General features: G+C 58.4%; 2 protein-coding genes across 3 annotated transcripts in view; both read left to right on the top strand.

Annotated features, from left to right (window-relative positions):
* Positions 1 to 20,708, top strand: part of LOC117647161 (protein pinocchio) — a 46,429-nt gene extending 25,721 nt beyond the window's left edge. For both annotated transcript variants that reach the window (XM_034388744.1, XM_034388734.1), the window contains 3 exons: positions 18,755 to 18,956; positions 19,033 to 19,162; positions 19,252 to 20,708. In XM_034388744.1, coding sequence (XP_034244635.1) covers positions 18,755 to 18,956; positions 19,033 to 19,162; positions 19,252 to 19,386 — 467 coding nt within the window. In that variant the 3' untranslated portion in view covers positions 19,387 to 20,708. The remainder of the gene's footprint in view (positions 1 to 18,754; positions 18,957 to 19,032; positions 19,163 to 19,251) is intronic.
* Positions 20,709 to 21,047: 339 nt separating this feature from the next.
* Positions 21,048 to 22,753, top strand: LOC117647152 (transcription factor A, mitochondrial-like). The gene is made up of 5 exons (XM_034388722.1): positions 21,048 to 21,211; positions 21,557 to 21,708; positions 21,822 to 22,027; positions 22,244 to 22,366; positions 22,441 to 22,753. Exons 1-5 carry the CDS (start codon positions 21,159 to 21,161, stop codon positions 22,606 to 22,608), a joined length of 702 nt encoding a protein of 233 aa, XP_034244613.1. The 5' UTR covers positions 21,048 to 21,158; the 3' UTR covers positions 22,609 to 22,753.
* The last annotated feature ends 1,122 nt before the right edge of the window (positions 22,754 to 23,875 follow it).

The raw sequence follows: 23,875 nt of genomic DNA, 5'->3' as shown, positions 1-23,875 counted from the left end.
GGAGGCGGTCAAAATTCTAGACGCGTTTTGAGCTCCATAGTCGCTAAATGGGACTCACCAAGCGTGTAACCTCACCAATGGATTGCTCTCCGAATGAGCAATCCATTGGTGGGGTCACTTGTTCGGTTCGAGTCCTGTTTAGCGACTCTGGAGCTCAAAACGCATCTAGAGTTTTGGCCGCTTCCACTGGTCTTCTGGACCACGTGCGTCGAGTGTCGTCGTGGTCAGTCCTGGGCCTTCGGGGCCTTCGGGGCCTTCGGGGCCTTCGGGGCCTTCGGGGCCTTCGGGGCCTTTGGGGCTTTGGGGCCTTGGGGCGCGGCAGAAAGAAACTCGTTCGGAACGGAGTCAATTAGTTGCGCCGAGCGCCAGGTGGTGTATCAGTGGCAACTCTATACTGCCAGGCTGCAGCGGGGAAGGGGGGGGCCCCTATGCAGATCTAGAACGCAGACAGGCGGCAACCCTATGCGTGGGTGAGGCATTCTATGCCCTCGTCGCGCCGTGGCCTAAAAAATTAAAATAACGCACGGGCTGTGACTCACACACAGGCAGGCAGCGCAGCCGACACGCATTCGGACACGCAGAGAAGCAATAATTCATTTTCCACCTCGCCCCGACCGGGAGTCGAACCCGTGTCAATGTGTTTTCGCGCCACTTTTCGCTTTAAAAATACAGCGGGTTGATTGCCTCAGTGACGCGGCGAAGGGTCGTCTCGGGTTCAAACACCCGGCGGTCCCCCTTTTCGTGAGATGCTGCTGCCACCGGCTGGGCGCTGGTGGCGCCGTGGCGCGCCGTGGAGTCGGGGGCACCAGAGTGATTCCGAAGGACCGTTTCGACGCTCCGTCTCTCTAGCTCGCACCCATGCGGCCCTCTCCATGTGCGCGACAGAGCGACGAGCGAATCGCCCGGCAGGCTCGGGGCAGGCGAGGCAGGCCGCGAGGCAGGCCACGAAGGACGCCGCGCGGAGAGTTTGCTGCGCAAAATGTCTGTTCGTGTGGCACGCACGCGGGAGGAACGACCTGCCCCAGGCTGCCCCAGGCTGCCCCGGCCTGGAACGCCGACCGCGCCGACCGCACCGCGGATTCGCGGACCCACGTGCCGCGTGTAGCCTACACTGTGTACAGCCTGGTACGCTCTGTCTCTCTCGCACCCTCATGGAGAGCCCCACGAGTGCGACAGAGACAGAGCGACCGAATTCTGAATCGGTCGGCAGACGACGCCACGTGCTCCACCGCGCTCCACTGCGGTCAGTGCGACCCACCCCTCCTGCGGCCCGCGCCCCGTTTTGCGTCCTGCACTGTAAGCTGCGCGTGAATCGAACACACCGTGGTGCCAATCGATTCCTCGTTCGAAGGTAACCAACCGTCGTTTGGTTCAAGTCGACGCAGAGGTCAAATAGCCTACCTCAACTCGTCATCTGGTTCTCTCTGGAATGTGCGGCACAATGATGAAAGTCGTCAGAAACGACGTCAATGTCAAAAGTCACGGGCAGACTCGGCGCGCGGGGAAAATTAATTTCTCAGACTGCCAGTACTCGGTCCTGGCCATCCCGTTTCGGCACCGCCGCCGCCCCCGCCACGTTGCCATGGCTGCCACGCACGCCAGCGCGGCGCAGCGTGCCAGCGGTATGTACCCGTATCCGCCCTGTGCATGATGGGCTTCCTGGTAGTGTGTGTGTCTGTGTGTGGGAGCTCGCGGCGAGTCGCTGGTGTAGCTACTTTCCGGGAACGCTCACCGCCCAGTGGCGCATCTCGTGTTGTTGACACTGGCCTTCCCCGAACGAAAAGAAAGAGTATTTGTGCCTGCCCTGCCGCCGTGAGTCTGGCTCGCCGCGCGGGCTGCGAGCACCGATTCCCGCCCACCTCCACCACCATCGTGATGGTGTCGGGACTGGTCCTCTTTGTCGTTCGGCGCGCAAACGGCGTCATTCGGCGCCAGGTCGGTGCATGCATAGTGCGCTGCCGCGCGCGGGGGCGGGTTCGAATCCCGGCCGGGGCAGCTGTTCGCGCCGCTCGCGGTAAGGATAGGCGCGCGTCCGGCGCGCCGCATCGCGCTGCATGCATGCATTGCATTGAGCAGGTGTTGCGACACGGCTGGCTTGCTCTGATCCTCCGTCTCTATCGCTTTCGGGGCACCCTCTCTCTCTCTCTCTCTCTCTCTCTCTCTCTCTCTCTCTCTCTCTCTCTCTCTCTCTCTCTCTCTCTCTCTCTCTCTCTCTCTCCAGCAGATAACGTGGACGGCTTTGCGACTAAACCGCTTCCAATCGGAGCATGCGTGCATTTCCATTAGTGTTAATACGGTTCGCTGTTTTTGACAATAATTGGCCGGCGAAGCGGCGGCAGTGATTGCGCACACGAAAAGGAACACTGCCCGGCGTACACTTCACTCACCTCACCGATTGGACGGCGGTGACGCCACTGTGTGGTGTGTGACGTCACGTCGACATTGTATCAAGCCAGCCGTGTGTTTTACTGCCAAGATTGGCGTTGGCGATACTCACTATTGTGTGTGTGTGTGTGCGTGTGTGTCCGTTGGCACTCCGACTCGGGCCGGCTAACGGCGGCGACGCGGTGCCCCCAGTCCTGGTCCACACTGCTCCTGGCACCTCTGGAATCCAAACGCTACCGCGACGTAGTAAGTTTTTCTGCGGCTCGAGCGTCAGCGAAGAACAAAGATTTCGTTTCCTCGATGTGTGCGTGTGTGTGTGTTTGTGCCAACGCCGGTCGCGGCACTTTGACCCACCACCGCGTCCGGGGGGTATGGTGACGTCAAAGCTATCCGTCATTTTATTTGGCTTTCAGCGGCTGCTTTTAGCGGGCTTTAGTGTTTCTGTGTAGAGCTTTTCTTCTCTGGCGTTGTCGGCCGGTCGGCTCGGCTGCGAGTTCGTGGAGGGCGCCTCCCGCGCGCGTTTGCTGCAACCGCTGCGCGCTGCGCAACCCGACCCCTGGGCTGCGCCTGGCTCCGGCCCGGCTGCCACAAGGCAAGGCACGCGCGTCCGCGCGTCCCCGTCCAGAATAGCCGTACCGTGCCGTGCCCTCTGCTACTGTTAGAAATATCATCCCGCATTGGCACATTGTTTTGCGACAGTCCGGCCAGGCCGGCCAGCCCGCCAGTCCGGCTGTGGTCAAGGCGGTGGCGTAGGTCAGGGTGGCGGCGTCCCCCTTGTTGATGATGGCCCTCCCCCGCGCCCCGCCCCGCCTGGCCCCGCCCAGCCCCGCCGCACAGGCGTTGTCATGGCGACCGCTTGTGTTGTCTCTGTCGCACGCCGGCGTGGCGTGGCAGACCGGTGGCCGATGGCTCGGAGCGTCCAAAATAATTATACTGCATTATCAACACGACACTGTGAAAGTGGCGTTTCCTCTTTCAGACTTTGAGGCGCACGCCGCGGCCTCGTGCGGCCCTTGCTTCGCGTCCGTGCTTTTTTATAACATGTTTCTGTCGCGTTTTTGTTGTTTTTGTCGCGTTTTTGTCGGCTGGCTCTGGGGAAGGGCACCTTTGCATGCGTGCCCCGCGTGACTTTACGGACAGTCCCTCGTGTGTGAATTCGCGCTTCGCGCCGTATCCACCAGCTGATTTCGGACATGGCCTGTCTGTCGCGCACCTCTGCGGAGCGCCGCACGAGTGCGAGAGAGGCAGAGCGACGAAGTACTGTTCGGAATCTGCCTGCTCCTGCTGATATCGTTTTGCACTTGACTCGCGCACGCCTCGCGCACGCCTCGCGCACGCACGCGGAGCATCGTGACCGTTATCTCGTCGCGACGGCTGAGTGTGTACTCGTGTGCTCACGGGCGTGCTGGCCGCGGCGGCGGGGCGGGGCGTGGCGGGGCCGGCCTCGGTCGCGTCGCGCTGCTGGCCAGTTTTCCGAGAAGGCGATGCCTCAAGGCGATGCCGAGTTATCGTGCCGGCGTGCCCACCGCGCCGCGGTATCGCGTCGTCGTCGGCATGCAGGGCCGGCGTGCGCCGCCGCATGGCCGCCACGCCCTCCAGGACCCCGTCGGACGGCCGCCGCGTGCTCCAAGTCGCGTTTGGCGTGCCGCGGGCGCCAGGGGGAAATGCTCGGGGAATTTGGACCTTTGGGCCGGAAGATCGGCGCAGGCGGCCAAAACCCTCAACGCGTTTAGAGCTCGCTAAACAAGACTCGAACCGAACGTGTGAGCCCACCAATGGATTGCTCTCCGAACGAGGAATCCATTGGTGGGGTCACACGGGTCACACCGAGGGGGAAATCACTCTTAAAACCTGCGACCCGGCTATTACGTCTATTACGCTGTATTACGCCTCAAAATTATAGGGATTTAGCTGAAAACAGACCAAACAACCCTAAAATAGATCAAATTTGGAAAATTTCGGCTATTACCCTACTATGACGCATACTATTACGCGTGCTGTTACGGACAGAGTGACCCGACTTTTACGCGAGTGGTTTCCCCCCTCGGGTCACACGTTCGGTTCGAGTCCTGTTAAGCGACTCTGGAGCTCAAAACGCGTCTAGAGTTTTGGCCGCCTGCGCCGGTCTTCTGGCCCACTGTGCGCGCTGTGCGCCGTCTGGAACAGAAAGGCGCGGTCGTTCCTTCACTGTACAGTACGACAGCGCCACTGCCGCCTCGCTCCGCCTCGCCCCGCCTCGCCCCGCCTCGCCCCGCCTCGCCCCGCCTCGCCCCGTCTTGTCTGGGGACCACTGTTTGTATACATGAGCAATGTTGCGGGCGATCCGCCTGCCTCGCCGAGTGGACGCTCCGCCCGGCCTCAATTTGACTGTCATCGGCTCGATCTGAATGCAGTGTACCAGTGTACCTACAGAGCGGGGCGGCGGTCGCACTCAGATTCTGTTGCCAGCGTCGTGTATTATCTCGCTATTCGCGTGGAACTAGCGACGCACGGCCACGAGGTGCGACGCGGCGAGCCGCTTCGGACTTCCCCGTAAGAGAACCTCCAGCCTTTCCGGCGACGACTCGGCGGACAAAGACAACGACGTCAGAAGACGCGCCTCTCGAACTCCCGCGCGGTATTTCGACACTTGCCCGGCTCGCTTCCTTCTGGCCGGCTCCGTCTTTGTCGCACTCATAGGCCGCCCCGCATGGGTGTGAGAGAGACAGAGCGACGAAATAACGACTCTTTGGGAATTGCTCGGGTGCTTCAAGTCAAGTTGCTCTTGTTTTGCGCGCGACCTTAATACAACGCAGCGAGCGGGCTTCGACGTCTTGGATTTCCTCTCCACCTTCTTCAGGCTGGTTCTCTCTCACTCGCTCCACTCTTTTCTCTCCGACAAGAAGTAATGGTTCTAATTCTGCTTCCTGGACGACAAAGAGCATCTCCGTCATTTTGGTTTTCGATTTCCTTTTTTTTTTGGGAATAAACAAGACTGATTTGTATGGCAAAACGAGAACCGAGGCGGGCATCGGGCATTATACGCCGCTCGCTGTGCTGGGTGCCGGGGCGGTGCCGAGGCGGTGGTGGCGGGGCACATAAAACGCTCGCCTCTCTTTTTATTTCCGTCTCTTTGTCGGTCGGTACCACAGCCACGTGACGCGCTCCACCGCGAATGCCAGCCGACGGCGGGCAGGCGGAGCGTGGCCGTGGCCCTGGAGGCGCTGGAGCTGGAGCTGCTGGAGCTGGAGGCGGAGGTAGGCATCGCGGCGACAGGGGCGCGTGCGGGTGGCCTACCCCGTCCTTGTAAGGCGCTCCGGCCGGCCGGCCGGCCACTGCAGTGCACTGCCCCCGAGTCCTCCGACCACTTCGGCCCGGAGACAGGCCTCTGGCGCCTCTGGCCCCGCCCAGCAGAGTGCTCGGACGCCCTGTCTCCCTCGCACCCCTACGGCACGGCGGCGCGGCCTCGGGCGCGGCCCATGAGTGCGAGAGAGAGCGCGAACAGCCCGCAGGCCTAGCCGTAAAGATGTCGCACTGCCAGTGGCTGTCGCGGCCGTCGTCGTCAGCTCGGCGCGTTACGGCTGCCTTGCCTGCCAGCGGTTTTCCCGAAAACCTTGCGCAGGAACGTCTCCCGCGGTTTTGCACGGACTGGCTTCTTAGACTGACTGGTTTCGACGAGGAAAATACCAGGTCAACAGGTCAATCTGTTTGTGCCAAAATAGCTTTCCAGTTGCGATGCGGCATTATGCAACAATGAGGAGGTGAAAAGTTACGGCCTGAGCGTCGACCGTTTGTGTGTACTGGCCGCCGGCTATGTTTTGTTGTACAAAGATGGCCTTATCGTGCGATTGCGGCTCCGCTGTTGTAACGCCGACATAGCCGCAAGGTTGGCCCGTTCGACCGTTTCCGGGGGAACTCGTCGTGTGGGTGCTGGGGGTAGGGCTGCCTCCGGGCCGGGGCTGCCTCCGAGGGGCTGCCTCCGGGGAGGGGGCTGCCTTCGGGGGCACCTCTGCCCGGGCCATCTCTCTGGAATGGTGTGAATTGGCCTCCGTTCCAGCCCGGTTGCCCGGCCGCGGCCGGCCGCTTACATGTCCGTGCCGTGTCCGTCCTGTGGAGCGGAAAGTTAAAAGTTGCGCAACGGCACGGCCAGGCCGCGCGCCGCGGATCCTCCATCTCCTCCTACTCCTCTACCACGACGACCACCACCACCTCCTCCTCCTCCTACTCCTCGTCGACAAGTGTGTCACGCCCAACGACAGCCGCGAGGCGTGGCGGTCGCCTCTTATCGAACCCGTGTTGCATATGCACCTCCGTTATCGATTCCAGTGTAAAAAGCGTCCGAAAAAAAAACAGGAAAAGTTGCTGCGGTGTTCGTCGGCATTATTCCTGCATCTGCCCCGATTGGCCTGCAGGTTGATTTCGATCGAACAGCGCGCCGTTGCTCTCTCTCGCGCCCCTTCGGAACGCGACTGAAGCCCTTTCCGGAATCAGCCTTCTGGAACATGCCCCCAGAGATTCGCCCCGTCACGCTGATTCCGAAAATATCCTCAGACGCCCCGCTGCTGGCTCTGACTGACGAGACTCCGCACTCAAAGTAAACCGCGATGCAACTCGCGGCCAAAACCAACAAGGAAGGATGAGCGAGGATCTAGCGAACAGCCTGGCAGCCTCCAGGAGCCGCCGCAGGCCGAGCAGGCCGGGCGGGACGCACGGCGGGCTGCTTGGCTACCGCGGCCCTGGCGGCACTGGTGCGCCGAGAGAGCCGTTATCTGTTATTATTGGATCGGCTCGGCGGCATGGTCGCGCGGCGCCGGGCCGTGACGAGCCGTGCCAATCACTGTCGTGTCGCCATGTCAAGCCGCGGCCGCCCATTTGGCGGCGTGCGTGTTCCGTTCTTCGACGGGGTGCTCCTCGTGTCCTCATCGTCGTGATGCCTCTATTGGCGGCCGTACCCTCCTCGACCCCTCCGACGGCGACCTGCAACCTTCCTTGCCGTTTAGCGCCCACGTGTCGTGCGGCCGTCCGTTTCCTTAGTGCTGACGGCCCGACGGGGCGGAAGGGGCCATTTCTTCACCCATCGCGATAATTAATTTTGGCAGCGCGACGCCACTGGATCTTGCACGCGCGGGTATTGCCTCACGGCAGTCCGCTCTGTGCAGACGGGGCGGCCGCCGCACCGAAAAGCCCTGCAACTGTGTGACTCTCACTGGGAAGATGCGCTGTTGTTGTTGTGTCCGGCCACATGAAGCGATTAACCATCATCATCTGCTTGGCCAAGACAAGCTTGCATTGTTTCCCTCGCGGGGGGTATGGCAGATAAGCGAGAGAGCCGGCAGCCCCGTTGACAAACAGCGTCCCAAAACACGGACCGTTCATTTCCTTGATGTGGCCAAACGCGCTTTTCACCGTGCCAACGGCCGCCTCCCCACCGGCGGCGGGCAAAACACCGTGGCCACGTGGCAGACGCACGGCAGTTACGCCGCTCTGGGGCGGTATCACCTCAACGCATGCGCATCTTTGTTGTGGCTGTGTCGCCATTTTTTCGTTGTTTTTTGCGGCACGTGCCGCAGTAATGCCACCACGCTGCGCTGCTCTGCACGGCGATGACTGATGTCCGTTTTTCCTATCGCCCCGCTGCCCCCTTTGCTTGAAGGTCTCTCCCAGTCTCTCTCTGTCTGTCTCTCCGCGCCGTCCATTTGAATGAGAGCGCCCTGTCTCTGCTGCTGAGCGATTCCGAAGTGTCGCTGCGTCTTTGTCGCACTCACAGGGCGTCTCGCAGCGCCGTCGTTTGCCACTGCCGCTTTGGCGCCGTTTTCGAACGGATTGATATGCGAGCAATGTGCAGCAATGCGCCTTAATGGCTGGTGAGTGGTGACGTCAGCGGGCGTGCGTTCCATTTTGTACCGAGGTTGGCCAACCGGGCGGCGGGGCGGCAGCGACCCCCGTGCGTCGGACGGCCGGGCGGCCCCGCTGTTGTGGCGAAACTGGCAAACGGGCAGCGCGACGAACTCCTTATTTACGTCCGTCTGTCCGGTCTGCCCGACTTGTGATGCTCCCCGTTGCGACAGTCGCGGCCGACCCCAAATTTGTCGGAAACACTCGGCGGTGGCCGCCGCGGACAAACACGGCGTATGTCGCGCGGCCCAATTCGAATCCGCCCGGACTCTCCACCACCGCCTGTGTGTGCGGCTCGAGATACTAGTGGTGGGTGCTGAGCGCGGACCGGGCCGAGCTCGCCGTCATGGAGTTGACGTGGCGCACCGCAGCGTACGCGTTGTCGCCGCGGACATGATAGCGCACTGTAAATAGCAAGGCCCTTGTCGTGGATGGAGTGCGCCGCGCCTGGCCCTCGGCCTGCCGCGCCTCGATGACGACGCGACGAGGATTAACCTCCCCGATGACGAGGCTGGCGGGCTGGTGGTGACGCGCGCCCCGAGCCCCTGCTTCCTTCGTCTTCGTCTTCGCCTTCGTTAGCGCGCGCGTGCCAAACACGGCTTCCGCGGAAACGGCCGCGGGATGTCGCGGGCCACTTTGTGGGTTCTCGCCGCGCGTAGAGTGCTCGTTGGCGTGCGTAGGGACGGCGCTGCGCTGCCACGCGCCGCGCGCGCGGCGGTCGCGGGTTCGACTCCCACCCGCCGTTGCGGCGCGCAGCGCGGTAACCGCGGGGCCATGCATGCGCGCGGCGCGGCGCGTGGTCGAGGCCGAGGCGCAGCAGGCTGGTTCCGAGAGTCGTTCTCGTCCTGTCTCTCTCCCACCCATACGGGACGCCCCATGAGTGCGAGAGAGATGGCGCGACGAAAATGACTCTCGGAATGAGTCTGCTGATGCGCGTTGAGGAAGGGGGCGAGGACGAACGCGGGGGACTCGGAGGAGGAGGTGCCCCTGGGCGACGCGGCGTACCTACAAGTTGACGGGCAGTTCAGGCCATCTCATTGGAGGCTGCCTGGGTGCTCAGCCTGTTCGGCTGCCCGCCGCTAGGCTGGCCGGCTCGGAGGCGGTGATGTGCGGTGATGTGCGGTGATGTGGCCCATTCCGGCTGGTGATCGGATCGCGCGGCCGGACGAGCTGCTGGCTCGGCTAGTCGCGGCGAGTCACGCCACGGCCGGCTCTCGCGGCTCTCGCCCGTTACGTAAGCCCGCCGTGGGATTTCCTAATTATTTATTATTTCACTGCGCTTGCGGCTTCTCCCGACCGGCCCGGCCGGCGTGGCTGACTATCTCGCAGGCTTGTTGTGACTTTGCCCTGCCGCCTTGCCGCCGGGCCGCTCTGGAGACTCTCGGCCATACGAGCATTATCAGTCCATTTCCGTCTCCGCTCCGTCCCTGGCGGTCCCTGGAGATGCAGGCAGACAGAGACGCACATGGGTCGAGGCGTCGGGACTTTGGCCGTCTGCGGCGGATGCGGCGATGCGGCAGTGCGCCGCGCCGCCCGATTAGCGGCAATCGCCTCGCCGTCCTGAACTCTGTCTCACTCGCACTCGTGGAGCGCTCCATAGGGGGGCGAGAGAGACAGAATGAATGAGCCTGTGCCGTGGTCGCCGTCGTCGTCATGAACGGCGCAGTCCTGGTGACTAAGGGGGTGCCGTCGGAGTGGTCGCGGCTGGGACGCGGGACGGCGCCGCGCGAGTGACTCAGCGGTACGGGTGTGTTGTCGGAGGAGAGCAGTGACCTAGAGACGGGGCTGGCGGGCTGCTTTGGCGGCTTTGGCACAGGAAGGCGCGGCGGCGGGGCGGGGGAGGACGCGCGGCCCTGCAGCACGCCTTGAATCGCCTCGGCGCGGCGGCGGCTCCCGCTGGCCCCACGCACCGCGCCAGCAGCCCCCCAGCCCCCGCGCCCCGCGCCCCGCGCAAACCAAACAAACGGTTCGTTTTCCTTGGCGCCGCCCCGGCCGTGCGGGCCGTGCGCGGCTGGCACCTGCATTTGGCGACACCGCGACGCCCGGACGGAACGCCGACCGGAACCGGGCAGCACCGCGTCGTCGTTGGTCACCCGCGCATGGCGCCAGCTCGGCAGTGATTTCCAACCCGTTTCGATAAATCGAAACAACCAGTCGGCGAAATTAACTTTTTTCGCGCGCTTCGCAGACCTCGATGCCTCAATCCACCCGTTTTACGTGCGTCACTTCCCATGGGGTCAGCCGGCCGGCTTCTAACAACCTCAACACGTGCCGAAGACTCACATGCGCGCGCTTTGGTATCCAAATTCAAACAAATTCATAACTTGCGTAATCTCTGTGAGTTGAGGTTACTGGGAGTTGGTCCCCTTCTTCACCTGAGCCGGTCGGTGGGTCGGTCGGCCGCACCCGCACGTGCCATGCCGTGCCGCCACGTCATGGAGCGCCAGCCCCGGGGGCAGCAGGCTGCTCCGAACTACTCTGCATTCGTCGCATCTTAGTCTCTCTCGCATCCGTGAGTCGTCGCGCAAGGGTGCGAGAGAGACGGCTACGAAAACACGGTTCGGAGCCGCCTGCAGGCCGCGCGTTGCCGCGCGTCCCCGTGCCGCACCAGAGGATGGATTGAATTGGACGGCTCTATAAATAGCCGGTGGCCCCAATCGCAGAATGGCGTTATCCGGCCACTGCCGCACCTCCACGCTCCCCGCTGCACTGTGGAACGGAACGGCCCGGGGTGGCCGGAAGCGACTGGAGGGCGACCTAGTGGGCCTCCGCACAGTGGGCCAGATGGCCGGTGCGGGCGGCCAAAACTCCTGACGCACTTTGAGCTGCAGAGTCGCTAAAAAGGACTAGAACGAAACGTGTGACCCCATCAATGGATTCCTCGTGCAGAGGGGAATCCATTTAAGGGGTCACACATTCGGTTCGAGTCCTGTTTAACGACTCCGGCGCTCAAAACGCGTCCGGGATTTCGACCGCATCCACCGGTCCACTGGCCCACTGCGCTCGCGTGGTGATGCATGCCGGCCATGGCGGCGCGAGTTTCGGCTTCGACCACCAACTGGCCGCCGTGAAGCGTGCCAGCGTGCCCACGCCCGCGCCGGCCTTCACCCAAACCTTGACTCGTCCGGCCCGACCGCACAACGGCCTCCAGGGCGGCGTCCAGGGCCGCGCCCTTGGCCCTGCCCTGCCCTTCCCGGCCCGACCAGCCCGACCACCGCCTGTCCAGGGCCGCGTCGGCAACCCGCCGACTCCTTCGTCTCTGTCTGGCTCGGCGCTGCTCGGCGCCCCGTGAGAGACACAGAGCATGCGCCCACCTTTCGACCGAGCCAGCCGCCCTGTCGTCGTCCAGGCGCGCCTTTTTGCCCGTGAACGCGCACGCCGCAGGGCGCGTCCGATTAGATGCACGTCGGTAACTGAGGCGGATGAAAGAACCGCAAGGCGCCTAAATTTATTTCTTTCGGTGCGATAATGCGTCGGGCGGCGTCGATGCTCGTTGACACCTCGGCGGCACTTGGCGCGTCCGACTTTGTGTTTTTTCTCGGTGAATACATCACGCCGAGATTGCGTCTTCTTGCCGCCGTACAGTGGTGGCGCCGCACGCTGTGCACGCCGCACGCCGCTGGCGCGTGGTCGTTCAAACTGCGCGATATTTGAAGCAGATAAGTCGTTTGATGCTCCTCGCGGACCCGCCGTGTCGGGCTGCCAGGTCACTGACTGTACCGCGGCCGCGGCCCCTGGGCCTAGCATGGCATGGCCTGGCATGGCCTGGCACAGCGGCAGGCTCCGTTTATCCGCCGAGCTCAGGGCCACCAGGGCCATGCCCCCAGCAGGGCCAGCAGGGCTAGCAGGACCCTAACAGGGACCACACTGCACGTGGGCCAAAAGGGCCAGCCTGCAGTTTGCTTCCGAGAGTCGTTTTCGTGGCTCTGTCTCTCTCTCTCTCTCACCTACAAGAGACTCCCCATGAGTGCGAGAGAGACAGAGCGACGAAAATGACCCCCGGAATCAGTCTGCTGCAGACGGCCGCCACGTCACCGCAGCGCTGGGAGCACGGATTCCGAGGGGGAAGGGGTGCTGCAGCATCATTTTTCCCCGGGGGTGCCGCTGACTAAGACTCGGTGACGTGGCGGCGTCGGGCAAATGGCTGTCGTCTGCGCGAAGGGGGTTTCTGGGACGACGGAGTGCCCGGGGTGGAGGCGGCGAGGGCGAAGCGAGGGGGTTGGATGCAGTGCTGCGGGTTTGGGAGGGGCGGACGCCGCACGCGCGCCATGGCCTGCGTCGTGGGAGCCTCCCGGTGTACCTCCTCATTATTTGACGGCATGCACCGCGCGATGCATGCCGCGGCGTAGACTGGCGTAGACCGCAGCAGCGTGACTGACGTGAGGCGTGTGGTTCGGGCTGATAGGGCCGGGGGGGGGGGGGGCTGGTGTGGATGTGGCTGGGACGGCTCGCAGGCACTATTTTGAGACAACGGGCGAAACGGATGCAACCCCTCTCCCCCTCCTCCTGGCCGCAGCACTAGGAGGTACGCACACACCTGCAATTCAGTGCCGTCCCGCCGCACACAAATAAACCATCATTTTAGGCAAAGGCTGCCGCTGGCGTGGCTGCTGGCTGCTTTGGTGCGGCCCGTCTGGCCACACAGTGGCGCCAGCCTGAAATAATCTCAAGGTGAAGCCCCCGCGGCCCGCGGCGCGCGCGGAGGTACCGCCTGGCGTACGCAGTCGAAGTGCAGCTTTTTTATTTGCTGAAGACTCTAATTCCTGCTGGTTTTGTCATTATTCGCTTTTTTGCGATGGCGGGTCCGTCTCGGCGGCGATGTCGGGGCGATGTCGGGGCGATGCGTGCCCGCCTATCAGCGTGTGTGGCGTGTTCGGCGATGCTAAACGCCACCGGGTTCAGCCTTTCCTTGCCCCTTTTGGATATCGCCTCGCTTCGCCTCGCTTCGCCTCGCTTCGCGTCGCGTGATAGCGGCCGAAAGCTGATGCCATCGCGCCGCTAGATTGCCTGGCCGTGGCCGCCGTGGCCGGGCCGCCAAAAGGCGGGGGCAATTTGGCCGTTATGATTGAACGCTTGCGTGATGTCCATCTGCAGGAAACGGCAGTGGCGGCAGCGAAATCAGATCGGATAGAAAAACCGAGACCGCATACGAGCGCGACAAACTTTTTGGGAAGTGCCACGCGTTAACTCCACATCCACACGCAGCGACAGCTGCAGACTGATTGCGAGAGTCTCTCTCGTCTCTGTCCGCGTCTATACGGGACGCTCCATGAGTGCGAGAGAGACAGTCTGCTGGTGGTTCGGTTGGCTCGCTCGGCATTTCGCGCGTCTCGCCGTCGGCCAGGCCGCGGCCAGGCCAGTCGAGTCGGGTCGGGGTTTGTTTTGGTCGGCCCGGCGTCCACTCTCCGGCCCGCGGGCCGCGCGCCCTTTCCCTTTCCGACCGTTTCCGACCGTTTCCGGCCGGCGGGACAGGTTCCAAGTGGAGCGCACTCTCTGGCTGCATCCTGCATCTCTCCCGCCTTCCGTACGGAGACTTGCCGAACGGGAACGGGACAATAAAACGCAGAAAGTGGCCCCGCGACCTGTGAAGTAACACCCCGCCGCCTCCGCCGGTCGTGGTGGTAGAGTCGCCTGTTTGTTTTGATCCAACAGCCAATTTGGAGCCGCGGCCTCCGGCAGTGCCAGAAATAAGGAAAGGCGTCCCGGTTCGTCCCGGTTAGGCATCGTCAGCGCTTCCCTCCCTGCCCTTCACGCTGGCGGCCCTGGCGGGGCGGCCGTTGGAGGCCGGACTGAGTCGGACGCGCGGATTGCAGTTTCCCTCGTTTGTTCTTATAAATAGGACTGCGTGGGCGGTGCGGGTGACGGCAGTGAAGGCGCTGCAGCAGAGTGATTCCGAAAACGCTGTTTTCGTCGCTCTGTCTCTCTCGCACCCTCACGGAGCGCCCCACGAGTGCGAGAGAGAGAGACCTCCCTCTCGGAATCAGCTAGCCTGCAGCTGGCGAAAACACAACACGGCGATCCTCGTCACGCCGGAGGCGGAGGACGGCGCTGGCGCAGGGCGCAGGCTGCGCGGGCTGGCTGGCGTAAACAAACACACGTGCTTGACGTTGGGACGCGACAGGTGCACCGACCGACAGCCTGGCGCACGCTTTGACGCGGGCCTGCGGGTTCATAGTGCTGTGTCGCTCTGTCTCTCTCGCAGCCCTCCGGGGCGCCCAGTGAGTGCGAGAGAGCGATGAAAACACTGTTCGGAACCAAGCTGATGGTGCTGGTGAGGGGCCACGGTGCTGAGGGTGGGTGCGCGTGGGCGCGTGGGCGCTTGCGGTGCGGCCCCGCTGTGGAACCCGTCAACCCTCGGTGGCGTAGGGAGCGGAGGGGGTGGGCGCGGGGTGGACACGGGGCGGGCCAAGCCGAGGAGTGGGCCAAGGGGTGGGCGGCAGGGCCGAGCAGGGCGGCCACCCACCGCCATAGATCGGGGGAGGCAACCGGAGCGCGCTGTGAGTAGGCAAAACGTGCGACAGGGGTTCGGCATGGGTTCGTGAAAGGGTCTTTGCTGCGCTAGTGAGTCCACGGCCTCCACGGCGACGGCGGGCATCCCAAGCCCCAAAGGCGGGCGAAGGCGAGCGAAGGCCCTCGCTGGGCTGACTTGACTGACTTGGCTGCGGCCGTGTTCAAGGACCCGGTGTGGCCGCCTGACATGGGCCTGACATCCACGTGAGTGGATCCTGGGCTGCTTGTGCTGCCCGTGCTGCTCTGTGTGTCAGTGTCCCCTCACTCTCCCCCTCTCAGGCACCTCTCCCCTACGGAGCCGCGGGGTCCTCCCTCCCTCCCCGCGGCGCCGCGGGCAGGCGGGCGAGGGGGCCAGCGGGGCGCGGAGGGGGCGGTGGTGGGGGTCGAGTTGATATAAGGCCGGGCGGGCGGCCGCCGCCAGCCAGTTGAGCCCCGACCGAGCGTCCGCCGTCCGCTCCTCTCTGTGCCGATCGCGCCGCAGCCCGCGCCGAGTGACGCCCCTTAGTCGCGAGTAGCGCTCCGTTTGAGTGTAGTGCCCGCAGTGTGGTTGCAAACCAAGCCTTGCTCCTCTGGATACTGCCCTGCTTCGCTGCTTCTGCACAGCCTAGTTGCTCCGGTAAGTTCGCAGGGCCAAAGTGCAGGACGAGACGACGGTCTCGGACAGGCGGGCTGCAGGCACGCAGTGTCGAGTGAAAGTCTAGGCGCCCAGGGCTGCCGCTGCTGTCTCATTCCAAACAGCGCCTCGTCGCACTGTCTCTCTTGCTCTTGTGGAATGCCGCATGTGTACGAGAGAGACAGAGCAACGGCCCTCAGGCCGCAGGCTGGGCCCAGCTGTTTGTGTGGACGCACTGTGTGCTGTCAATGTGGCGCGCCGGTGTCGCGGCCGTCGTGGGTACGTCGGGACGAGTCACTTGGCACTCGACGGGAACATCAGAGCCTTGGCCACGCCTTGGCATGGCGGGGGTCTGTCGGCCCTCAGGGTTGCCCAGCGGGGTGTGAGCCGCGTCCTAGAAAGCCGGAGTATGGTCGGTGAAAACCCTGGCCTGGCAGGAGTGCACAATTGGCAGTACGACAGGCGAAGTTCAGAAGAGGTTCGACTTCTCACTTGGTTCGTGTTCGGAAGGGTTGGAACGCCACAGCAGGTGCCGTTAGCGAGCAGCTGTCCTGGGCCTGGCCTGGTTGGGCCGTGGGCCCGAGTGGGCCGCCCCCCGCCCACGCTGCAGCCCTCGCCGTGCTGCGGGACGGGGGCGGGCGGCGGGGCGTCTTGCTGTTGTTGTTGCTTCACCTTTGCCGTGGCTGCTGCTTCAATAATGCGACCTGGCCGGCCGGGGCGGCCGGGGCGGCCGGGGCGGCAGGGCCGTGCGCCCGCCAGTGTCCACGTGAACCAGCAGTGGCCGCCCCTTTGACGCGGACGCGCGCCCACGCGGTCGCCGGGCCGCCGATTCGTCCATCTGTCTCCCTCGCACTCACTACGGAACGCCCCGTGAGAGCGAGGGCGACGGAGCGACACAGGTGACGGCTGTGACGGCGGGGAACGCCCAAAAGCCCCAAAGGGCACGCCCCCGCCGACATCGCGACACTCGCCCTGCCCGCTCCTCTTATCCATTCCATGCCATTATCGCCCCGGTGGGCGTCGCTTGACGTTTGGCGCAATTGGCGTGGCGGTCACGTCGCGCTGCGCGTAGCAACGCCGCAACGCCGCGATAGCGTCTGCCTGTCCACTCCGTGCCACTCCGTGGACGGCCGGCCGCGGCGTGCCTCGGCCTCGCCTCGGGCCTCGGCGTCGCTTTGGCCAAACAGAGATAGCAGCGCCGCGTCGCGCGCGGGGAATCGGAGAAACTCGACTGCTGGGACTTCCCCGTGCGAAAGGAAAGGAAGCTGACGCGGTTTGGCGAAACGGCAAGTCAAGTCGCGAATCGCAAGTCATTCATTTCCCCTCCCCAGCAGCCTTCTGGCCGCCTGCCGGTCCTGGCGGGGCCGCGTGGCGCGGCGCGGCTAGTGGGCTGGGAGGCTGAGCGGGGCCGGACTGGACCCTGGACTCTGCACTCACGTGCTGGTGTTTACAAACAGCCTGGAACGTTCAGAAGGACACTTTCACTCCGGCGGCTCGCGGCTCCAGCGGCTCGCGGCTCCAGCGGCGCGCTGTCTGGAGGCTGGCTGGAGGCTGTCTGGATCACCTCGGTCGCCACGCGCCGGCCCGGCCAGACGCAGGTTTCTCCTTTGAGCTCAGTGGGACAAGTGGGACACGCTGCAAATTTGGCCGCACTGTCGTGGACCCTTGGATCTAGTCCAGTCGCACCGCGCCGTACCGCGCCGCACTTGTGTGGTGCGGTTGCATGCGGGAATGAGGTTGCAGCCGCTGCAACGCGCCCCGACTGCGTTCTGCGCAGTGCGGCGCAGTGCGGCGCTCTCCCTTCTCCGCCTGCTCCGCCTGCTCGTGGCCACGAAGGCCGTCAGCGTCAAGGTGCGCGAGGCAGTGCGTCGCAAACCGAGCCGCGCGCGATAGGCGGCCCACATGCAGTTGGCTTGCGAGTAAGCCGGGGCAACAGTGTCCACGACCACAAACCGGGTTGAGCCTCGCGTTGGCCGTCTTGCACAGTCTCCGCTCCGCGACCTCCTCCACCGCGCTTGTCTTTCTTGTTGTTGCGCAACGATGAGGATGGTCCCCCGAGTGCGTCGCTCTGAAACGCACCTTCCCCCCCCCCTTTTCCCCGCGATGCGTCGCGTCGCAAGGACACGGCGCCGCTAGTGCTGTCAAGCAGTGGGAATCTCTGTTTGAACTGGGCGCCGCGGTCTGTACGGCAAGACCAAGGCTTTCGTTGAGAGTTTTCGGCCGTGCGAGAGAGACAGCGACCAAACAAATCTTCGGAATCGCCCGGGTAGTTGACGTTGCGACCATGCGACCGCCAGCTGGGTCTTGCGGGCGGTAACGCGTAACAACGCTGATGGCGTGAGAGAAGGGCCATGTCGCCCTGGTGGCACGGCGTGGCACGGCGTGGCACGGCGTGGCAGGGCAGGGCACGATGTGTGCGTCGCAGGGCTTGGGCTGATCGATAAGTAGGTGTGTGTGGCGCCGGTGCCGGTCGGCGCCAGCCCGCCCTGTGTCCTCCCCTTTTTCGGACGGGTATTACCGGCCGAGGCTCGCATCAGTATCCCCGCCAAGATGCACGCGTGTCCCACGCGTGTCCCCATAGAGCCTAGACGTTAGTGGGTTGGTGAGGCCGTGAGGAGCCATGAGGCCACCCTGCCGGAGTGCCGCGAGTGGCGCCCTGGCTGGCGCGGTGTAGCGCGTTGGTGGTTGAACAACCCGGTTACGACTCGACATCGCGCCAGCAAAATGCGAATGGTCGGTCGTCGTCGGTCGACTCGACTCCCCGCCAACCCGTCCCACGTCCCGCCGAACCGAACCCATGAGGAACCCCCACCCTTCGCTCTCGTCCTCGTCCTCCCGTCCCGACGCTTAGGGTCGACGCCACCGCCGTCGCGCCACGCCCCGCCACGCCCCGCCACGCCCCGCCACGCCACGCCTCGACCGGGATGCAGTGCTGGGGCTGGGGCTGGGGGTGGGAAGGCCAGGGGGTTGAGGTGAAGGGCCGGACTGGCGGGAGCAGGGAGCAGGGCGAGGGGAGGCAGGGGCAGGCGGTAACGGCGGCGGCGGGCGTGGTCGTTGCCTGGTCCTGTGAGTGCTCAGTGCTCCGCCTGACCCGAGAGTCCTGCCTCCCGGTCCCGCCTCCCAGTCCCTGTCCCATTGGCGTTTCTCTAGATCTGGTGTGTTGCCATTTAGTCAGCTAGATGTGCCAAATTGCATCTTTGCTAGTCTTACATTGCCTATTGACCAAAAATCCTCAATAAGACAAATGAAACAAAACTTGCAGAACCGTACCTTCAATCTATTTTGTTTGGGCACTATTGTGTAAGTCGCAGGTGTGTGGAGAAAGATCTCTTCAATCTTTTAATTGTTATGTTTGTTTTCTTTTGGTTGCAGTGTCATCTCCAATGTCAATTGCAAGAGTCGAGACGATGAGGATGCTGAACAAGAGCCAGAGCTTGAGCCTAAGCAGCATCAGCTCCCTTGATGATGCCCACATTTCATTCTCTGTCGCAAATTCTGCAAATTCCACGGCATCTGCTCAGGAGCCTGTGGTTTCCATTGAAGAATTACGTCTCCAGCTAAACTCATGTTTTACGTAAGTGTTTTTATGGTTTAGGTTCTTTTATCGTGTAAGTCATGACTTGGTACTGATGCGACTTTTCTGACTACAGATGTGGTGTCAGCTGGCATGAGGATCATGTTTCCTTGGACTGCCAAGAATGTGGAGGATATTCTTTGGAGAGACCATGCCCTTGCTGTGATGGACGTTGCAAGAGTACCTGGAAACGTGATTTAACTATGGTAAGTTATGGCTTTCATTTCAAACCCTTTGGTTGTGTGTTTTTTTTTTGTCCAGCCCATAATGATTTGCTCTTTTTATTTTGTTTTAGTCACATGCCTCTGGCAAAGCTAGGTGGGAAGGCAAGTGTCTCCTCTCCACGTCCACCCAAATGCTGAAGACGCTGGTTACAGAAGACGAGTCACATCTCTGCTCCAGATTGGAGAAACTTACTGCTAGCTCATGACAACCTGTAGTCTTTGCTAAAAATTAGACTGAGTGTGTATGTAACGATTGATTGTGTGTATGATTGTGATTGAGTGTGTTTTGTTTACATGAGTGTCTGTGTGGTGTGTGTGTGTGTGTGTGTGTGTGTGTGAGAGAGAGTGTGAGTGTGTGTGTGTGTGTAGTGTAGTATAATTGGGTTAATCAGAAGAAATAAGTAGAGTAAGCAAAACATACAGAGGGTATTATACGAGGCTTGTGCTTGTGCTTTAATGTTCAAATCATGTAAATCAAATCTAAACTAAAGAATTGATTTAAAAAAATTATTTGTATGAAGACTGCATCTTACTTGCTCTTGTGCTGCAAACTTAAGTTTACTTTACTTTACCAAAAGTAATTGTTTATCAGGGTATTATCACTCATAATTAATCAACATGAGCGTTCCATGTCACTCAGTTTTAAATGTAACTCATGGAGAAGAAACTGATTGGACAGGTTTGGCTACATGTTGTATGGAAGTATTGATTGCAATTTCTGCACTTCATGTTAAATTTGTGTTGGGTTAGTGTTTCAATACTGGAGTCCTACTTTCAATTGCATGAATTACCTCCTTATTACAGAAATCAACCTCCTAATTGTGCCCCTCTGTATGTTTTCTTTAATTAGCTATTGTTGTGGAAGAAATGTGAACTAATGAAGCCCTGGTAGAAATTTCATACTTTATTCCAGTAGCTTTCAAAGTCACCTCCCCACCATTTAAAATAAAAGAATAGAATATGAAACAAAAGATCCTTCAAATTTAGTAGAGATAGTGTTACAATGTATGTTCAAGTGTACCTGTGTTCAAAGTAGTGGGGAGGAATCTGAGAACTTGATTTTAGGATCTAATAATTTATTACTTTTAATTGTCACCGTTAGATATTGGTACATAATTTTGTTAAGATAAAGACATCATTACATTCTTACTGTGACTTTCAATAAATGTGTAGACTAAAAGAACAGTCCAGGATGTGGATTGGCTGAAATCTTTGCTGCTCACAAATAATGAAAGTTTGAAGTTGTATCATTATCATTCAACTAAGGTGTGCTACTTAACTGTACTTAAAAGTCATTATGTGTGATTGCTGTTAGTCAGCTGACTATAAATATTGTGATAAAAATTGGAGGAAAAGTTACCTCTTTTGTTGTTTGTATTTAAGGAATCCACATTAAATTTCCATCATAGATTCCAAATAATTCTCCTGACAACACCTCAAGAATTTGTGAGTCACTCAAACTGACTAATATATTTGTCTTGTAGCATAATTTTCTTTTTTAAATAATAATAAAACATTGATTATGCAATGAAATTAATTAATCAACTACCCTCTGCCTTATTTTCTCACAACTACTCAATTTATCTTTTAACTCAGTCTCGATGCAATAGCATCATAGACAATCAACTTTATGTTGTTGTGATACCCAACGACAGACTTGGACGAAGTGAAAGAATGCTCAGAATGTCCTGCATGTAAAAAGAAATTAAAATAGCAGCGCCGTAGGCAACACGGTCACTGTGGTGTCGAATGGGTTGCCTAATCTGCCGGGCGTGTACGGCAACAGATATTCCGAATTCCGACCGCTGCGCTGCTAGATTTGTCATACCTTGGCATCAGGTAGTGTGTGACACCACTGGTGTCGAGCAGAGTTATCTAGCGGCGGAGCGTCGAAGCTAGGGTCTGAGCAGTGTCGGGTTCAAAGACAAACAAAGCTGTGGCCGCGTCTATTTTCCTGCTGGCTTTCAGTGAATGTAAAATGTTGCTTCGGAGCTTTATTGATTCCCTAAGTAAACAGATTTCATGGAAGAGGTAAGGATCTGCATTTAGTATTAAATGGTTCTAATGCGCAAACCCTATTACATAAGGAGGTTATGTGTTTCTTCCGAACACGGATGAAGGGTCGTTGTTTACTAACGACGGTCGATGTAATGTAAGCTTGTCAGCCATGGGCAATTACAGTTTAGGATTTCTTGTATCTTGTAAGCGACAGTCGCTACGAGCTTATGTGGATAGCCGTTTTCCACAGGAGAACGGGTGTCAACTCGAATCCGCAACCGTCGGTTTCGTCGGGACCATAATCGCCCTCTGTCCTCTGAACTGCTATTTGTGGCTTCTTGAACCAACGCTTTTGAATCTCTTGTATTTTTTTTGCAGGCCTTACTTTGTGAGTAATGCTCAAACAACAGGATACTCAACTGACCGTTCTTTACCACCTAAACCTAAACGCTGTAAAAATCCATGGGTATTCTATTTTATGGAAAATATTTCCAAAGCGAAAGCAGATAACCCAGGGACCTCTTCTCCAAGTTCGTGCTTTATTAATATGAACTTAAGCACTGTTGAGTCAATGCACGTTCCTTTGTGTGCTCTTTTGGGAGATTTTTAAAGCATTTAATTTGTGTATCTCTATACCTTTCAGAATTATTCCAGCTGCTCTCTGCTAAATGGCAAAGTCTTGGTGAAGAAGCTCAAAAGAAATATTTGAAGCTTGCTGAGGCTGATAAAAATAGGTATATGGAAGAGATTCAAGTCTACAGAGCTAACCTTACTCCTGAAAAAGCGTCAGCGATAGCCGAAGAGAAAGCAAGAGCTAAGTTGCAGAAAGAACAGATTACTGAAAAAAAGGTTTGTTTCCCCACTCATTTTACTGTTAGACCCACATTCACAAAATCTTTTAACAACAGAGTCCACTGTATCAAACTTCTCAGCTAGTCTATTATTTTCCTCATGATTCTCCATTAAAATAAATACTTGGATGTATTGAAATTCTTTTGTGATAATCTCTTCATTGCTATATGTGGGTTACAACAATCAATTGTATTTTAAATCTTGGATCTACAGAAACTTAAAGCCTTAGGATTACCAAAGAAGCCCCCAAATGCTTACATACTTTTCTCCTCAGACTTTATGAAAAGGAAGTTTTCACAAGTTGAGGAAGGGGGCAAATTCGCTGTGAAGAATCAGGTAATTTTATTCATGATAATTTTCTACTTATTTCCCAGAATATTTTCTTCTTACACTTCACTCTGTTCTATTAGGCATCCGCAGTGGGTGAGGCTTGGTCAAAACTTTCTGCAAATGAGAAAGCAAAATGGGAAGAACTTGCTGCTGTTAAGGCAAAAGAAGCCAAGAAGAAGGTTGAAGAGTGGGAATCAGATATGGCGGCCAAAGGATTTTTGGAAATTGTTGATAACAAAAAAACCTAGCAGTGTTGTGTTTTTTCTCAGGGTCAGTGCTGATGTTTAAATATTTGATCAGAAAATCTGATCATCTTTCAGTCTCATGTGAAGTGTTCAGTGTTCAGCTGAATAAAAGTGCAGGGATTACTTTTCTTTAGTTCCTTTTAGTCAATTACCTTGTATCATTTTTTGATTGGTTTTTTGTTCCTGTTTTGTACTGTACTATGACACAAGGACTGCTGTTGTCAAAGTCTGATAACATGGAAACTCACCCTAAGTTATGTAAACTCATACACAAGGAACTATCTTGTTGATTTTAGTATACAATTTATCATGCAAGTCATTTATAAATTCACAGGAACAATTCAGGTGTTTGTATGGTAACTCACCAGGATTTTTGGTTCTGTTCCTTTCAAGGACTGTAAGTAGGCAACTAAACCCCAATTCAGTAAATTGTCATTGTGTTTTCTGTATTGTGATCAAGTTCATCAATTTCATCAGAATGCTTGTTAACAGTAAAATTTAAACATTTTTAAGGAATTAATGCACAAACAGACTTTTACATCTTTGGTATAAGTTGACAGACATCATGAGTACTCAATAAAATTTCTGTGAAACCCCAAGAAATAATGTTTGTTTTTCTCTTCTCGTGTGGAAACTCCCTTCACTAGCTCTAGAGAGCCTCAGAGGTTTGACACATGACTCCCAGGCGTGGTAACGTTCTGATGTCTCATTTGGCACATCTGTCCTGTCATAGGGCAAACGGTTGGCCTACCTTACCGGCAGGGTGTGACGCGGGCGAGAAAAAAAATAAAAAGACGGCGCGGCGAAGACTAAACTGGTTGCCTACCTTTTAGGCGCATGCTCAAATAATTCCATTTTTTGACAGAAAAATACTATTAAGGGCCGAAATGGTGTCAGGCGTCGTTAAGTGGTGCTCCAATACAGCATACTAAATTTTGGGCCATTTTAAATTTTCAGCCAAAACATGAAAAAACCATGGCGCTTAACCTAACCTTTTTTTGACAAAATTGGTCAACTACCTCCAATTTGTCGAAGTCGTATGGAACATTGCTAGGGGTCTAGGAAACAGGTGCCCGGTGCCCAATGGAATATGCGTTGTTTTAGTCTTATGGCTCAGTATATTACCACGCCCGAGAGTCGAACCTTGATTCTCCTTTAGGCCGTCACCACCTCAGCACTCTGAGCCAAAGACTCACTCTTCTCAGTCTCTCTCTAACTTTTCCTGCATCGAGTGATGCATGAGGCAGGTGCAATGAGATAGGGAGGATGA

The sequence above is a fragment of the Thrips palmi genome, unplaced genomic scaffold (genome assembly GCF_012932325.1).
Source record: "Thrips palmi isolate BJ-2018 unplaced genomic scaffold, TpBJ-2018v1 HiC_scaffold_10, whole genome shotgun sequence".
NCBI classification, from domain to species: domain Eukaryota; kingdom Metazoa; phylum Arthropoda; class Insecta; order Thysanoptera; family Thripidae; genus Thrips; species Thrips palmi.
This window is presented reverse-complemented; position numbering and strand designations above follow the sequence as displayed.

Bases quoted from the DNA above. Each gene is read 5' to 3' on its own strand.
- LOC117647152 (XM_034388722.1), top strand. From the start codon at position 21,159: ATGTTGCTTCGGAGCTTTATTGATTCCCTAAGTAAACAGATTTCATGG. The intron at 21,709-21,821 runs GTTCGTGCTTTA...TATACCTTTCAG, and splicing joins CCCAGGGACCTCTTCTCCAA to AATTATTCCAGCTGCTCTCT. The intron at 22,028-22,243 runs GTTTGTTTCCCC...TTGGATCTACAG, and splicing joins AACAGATTACTGAAAAAAAG to AAACTTAAAGCCTTAGGATT.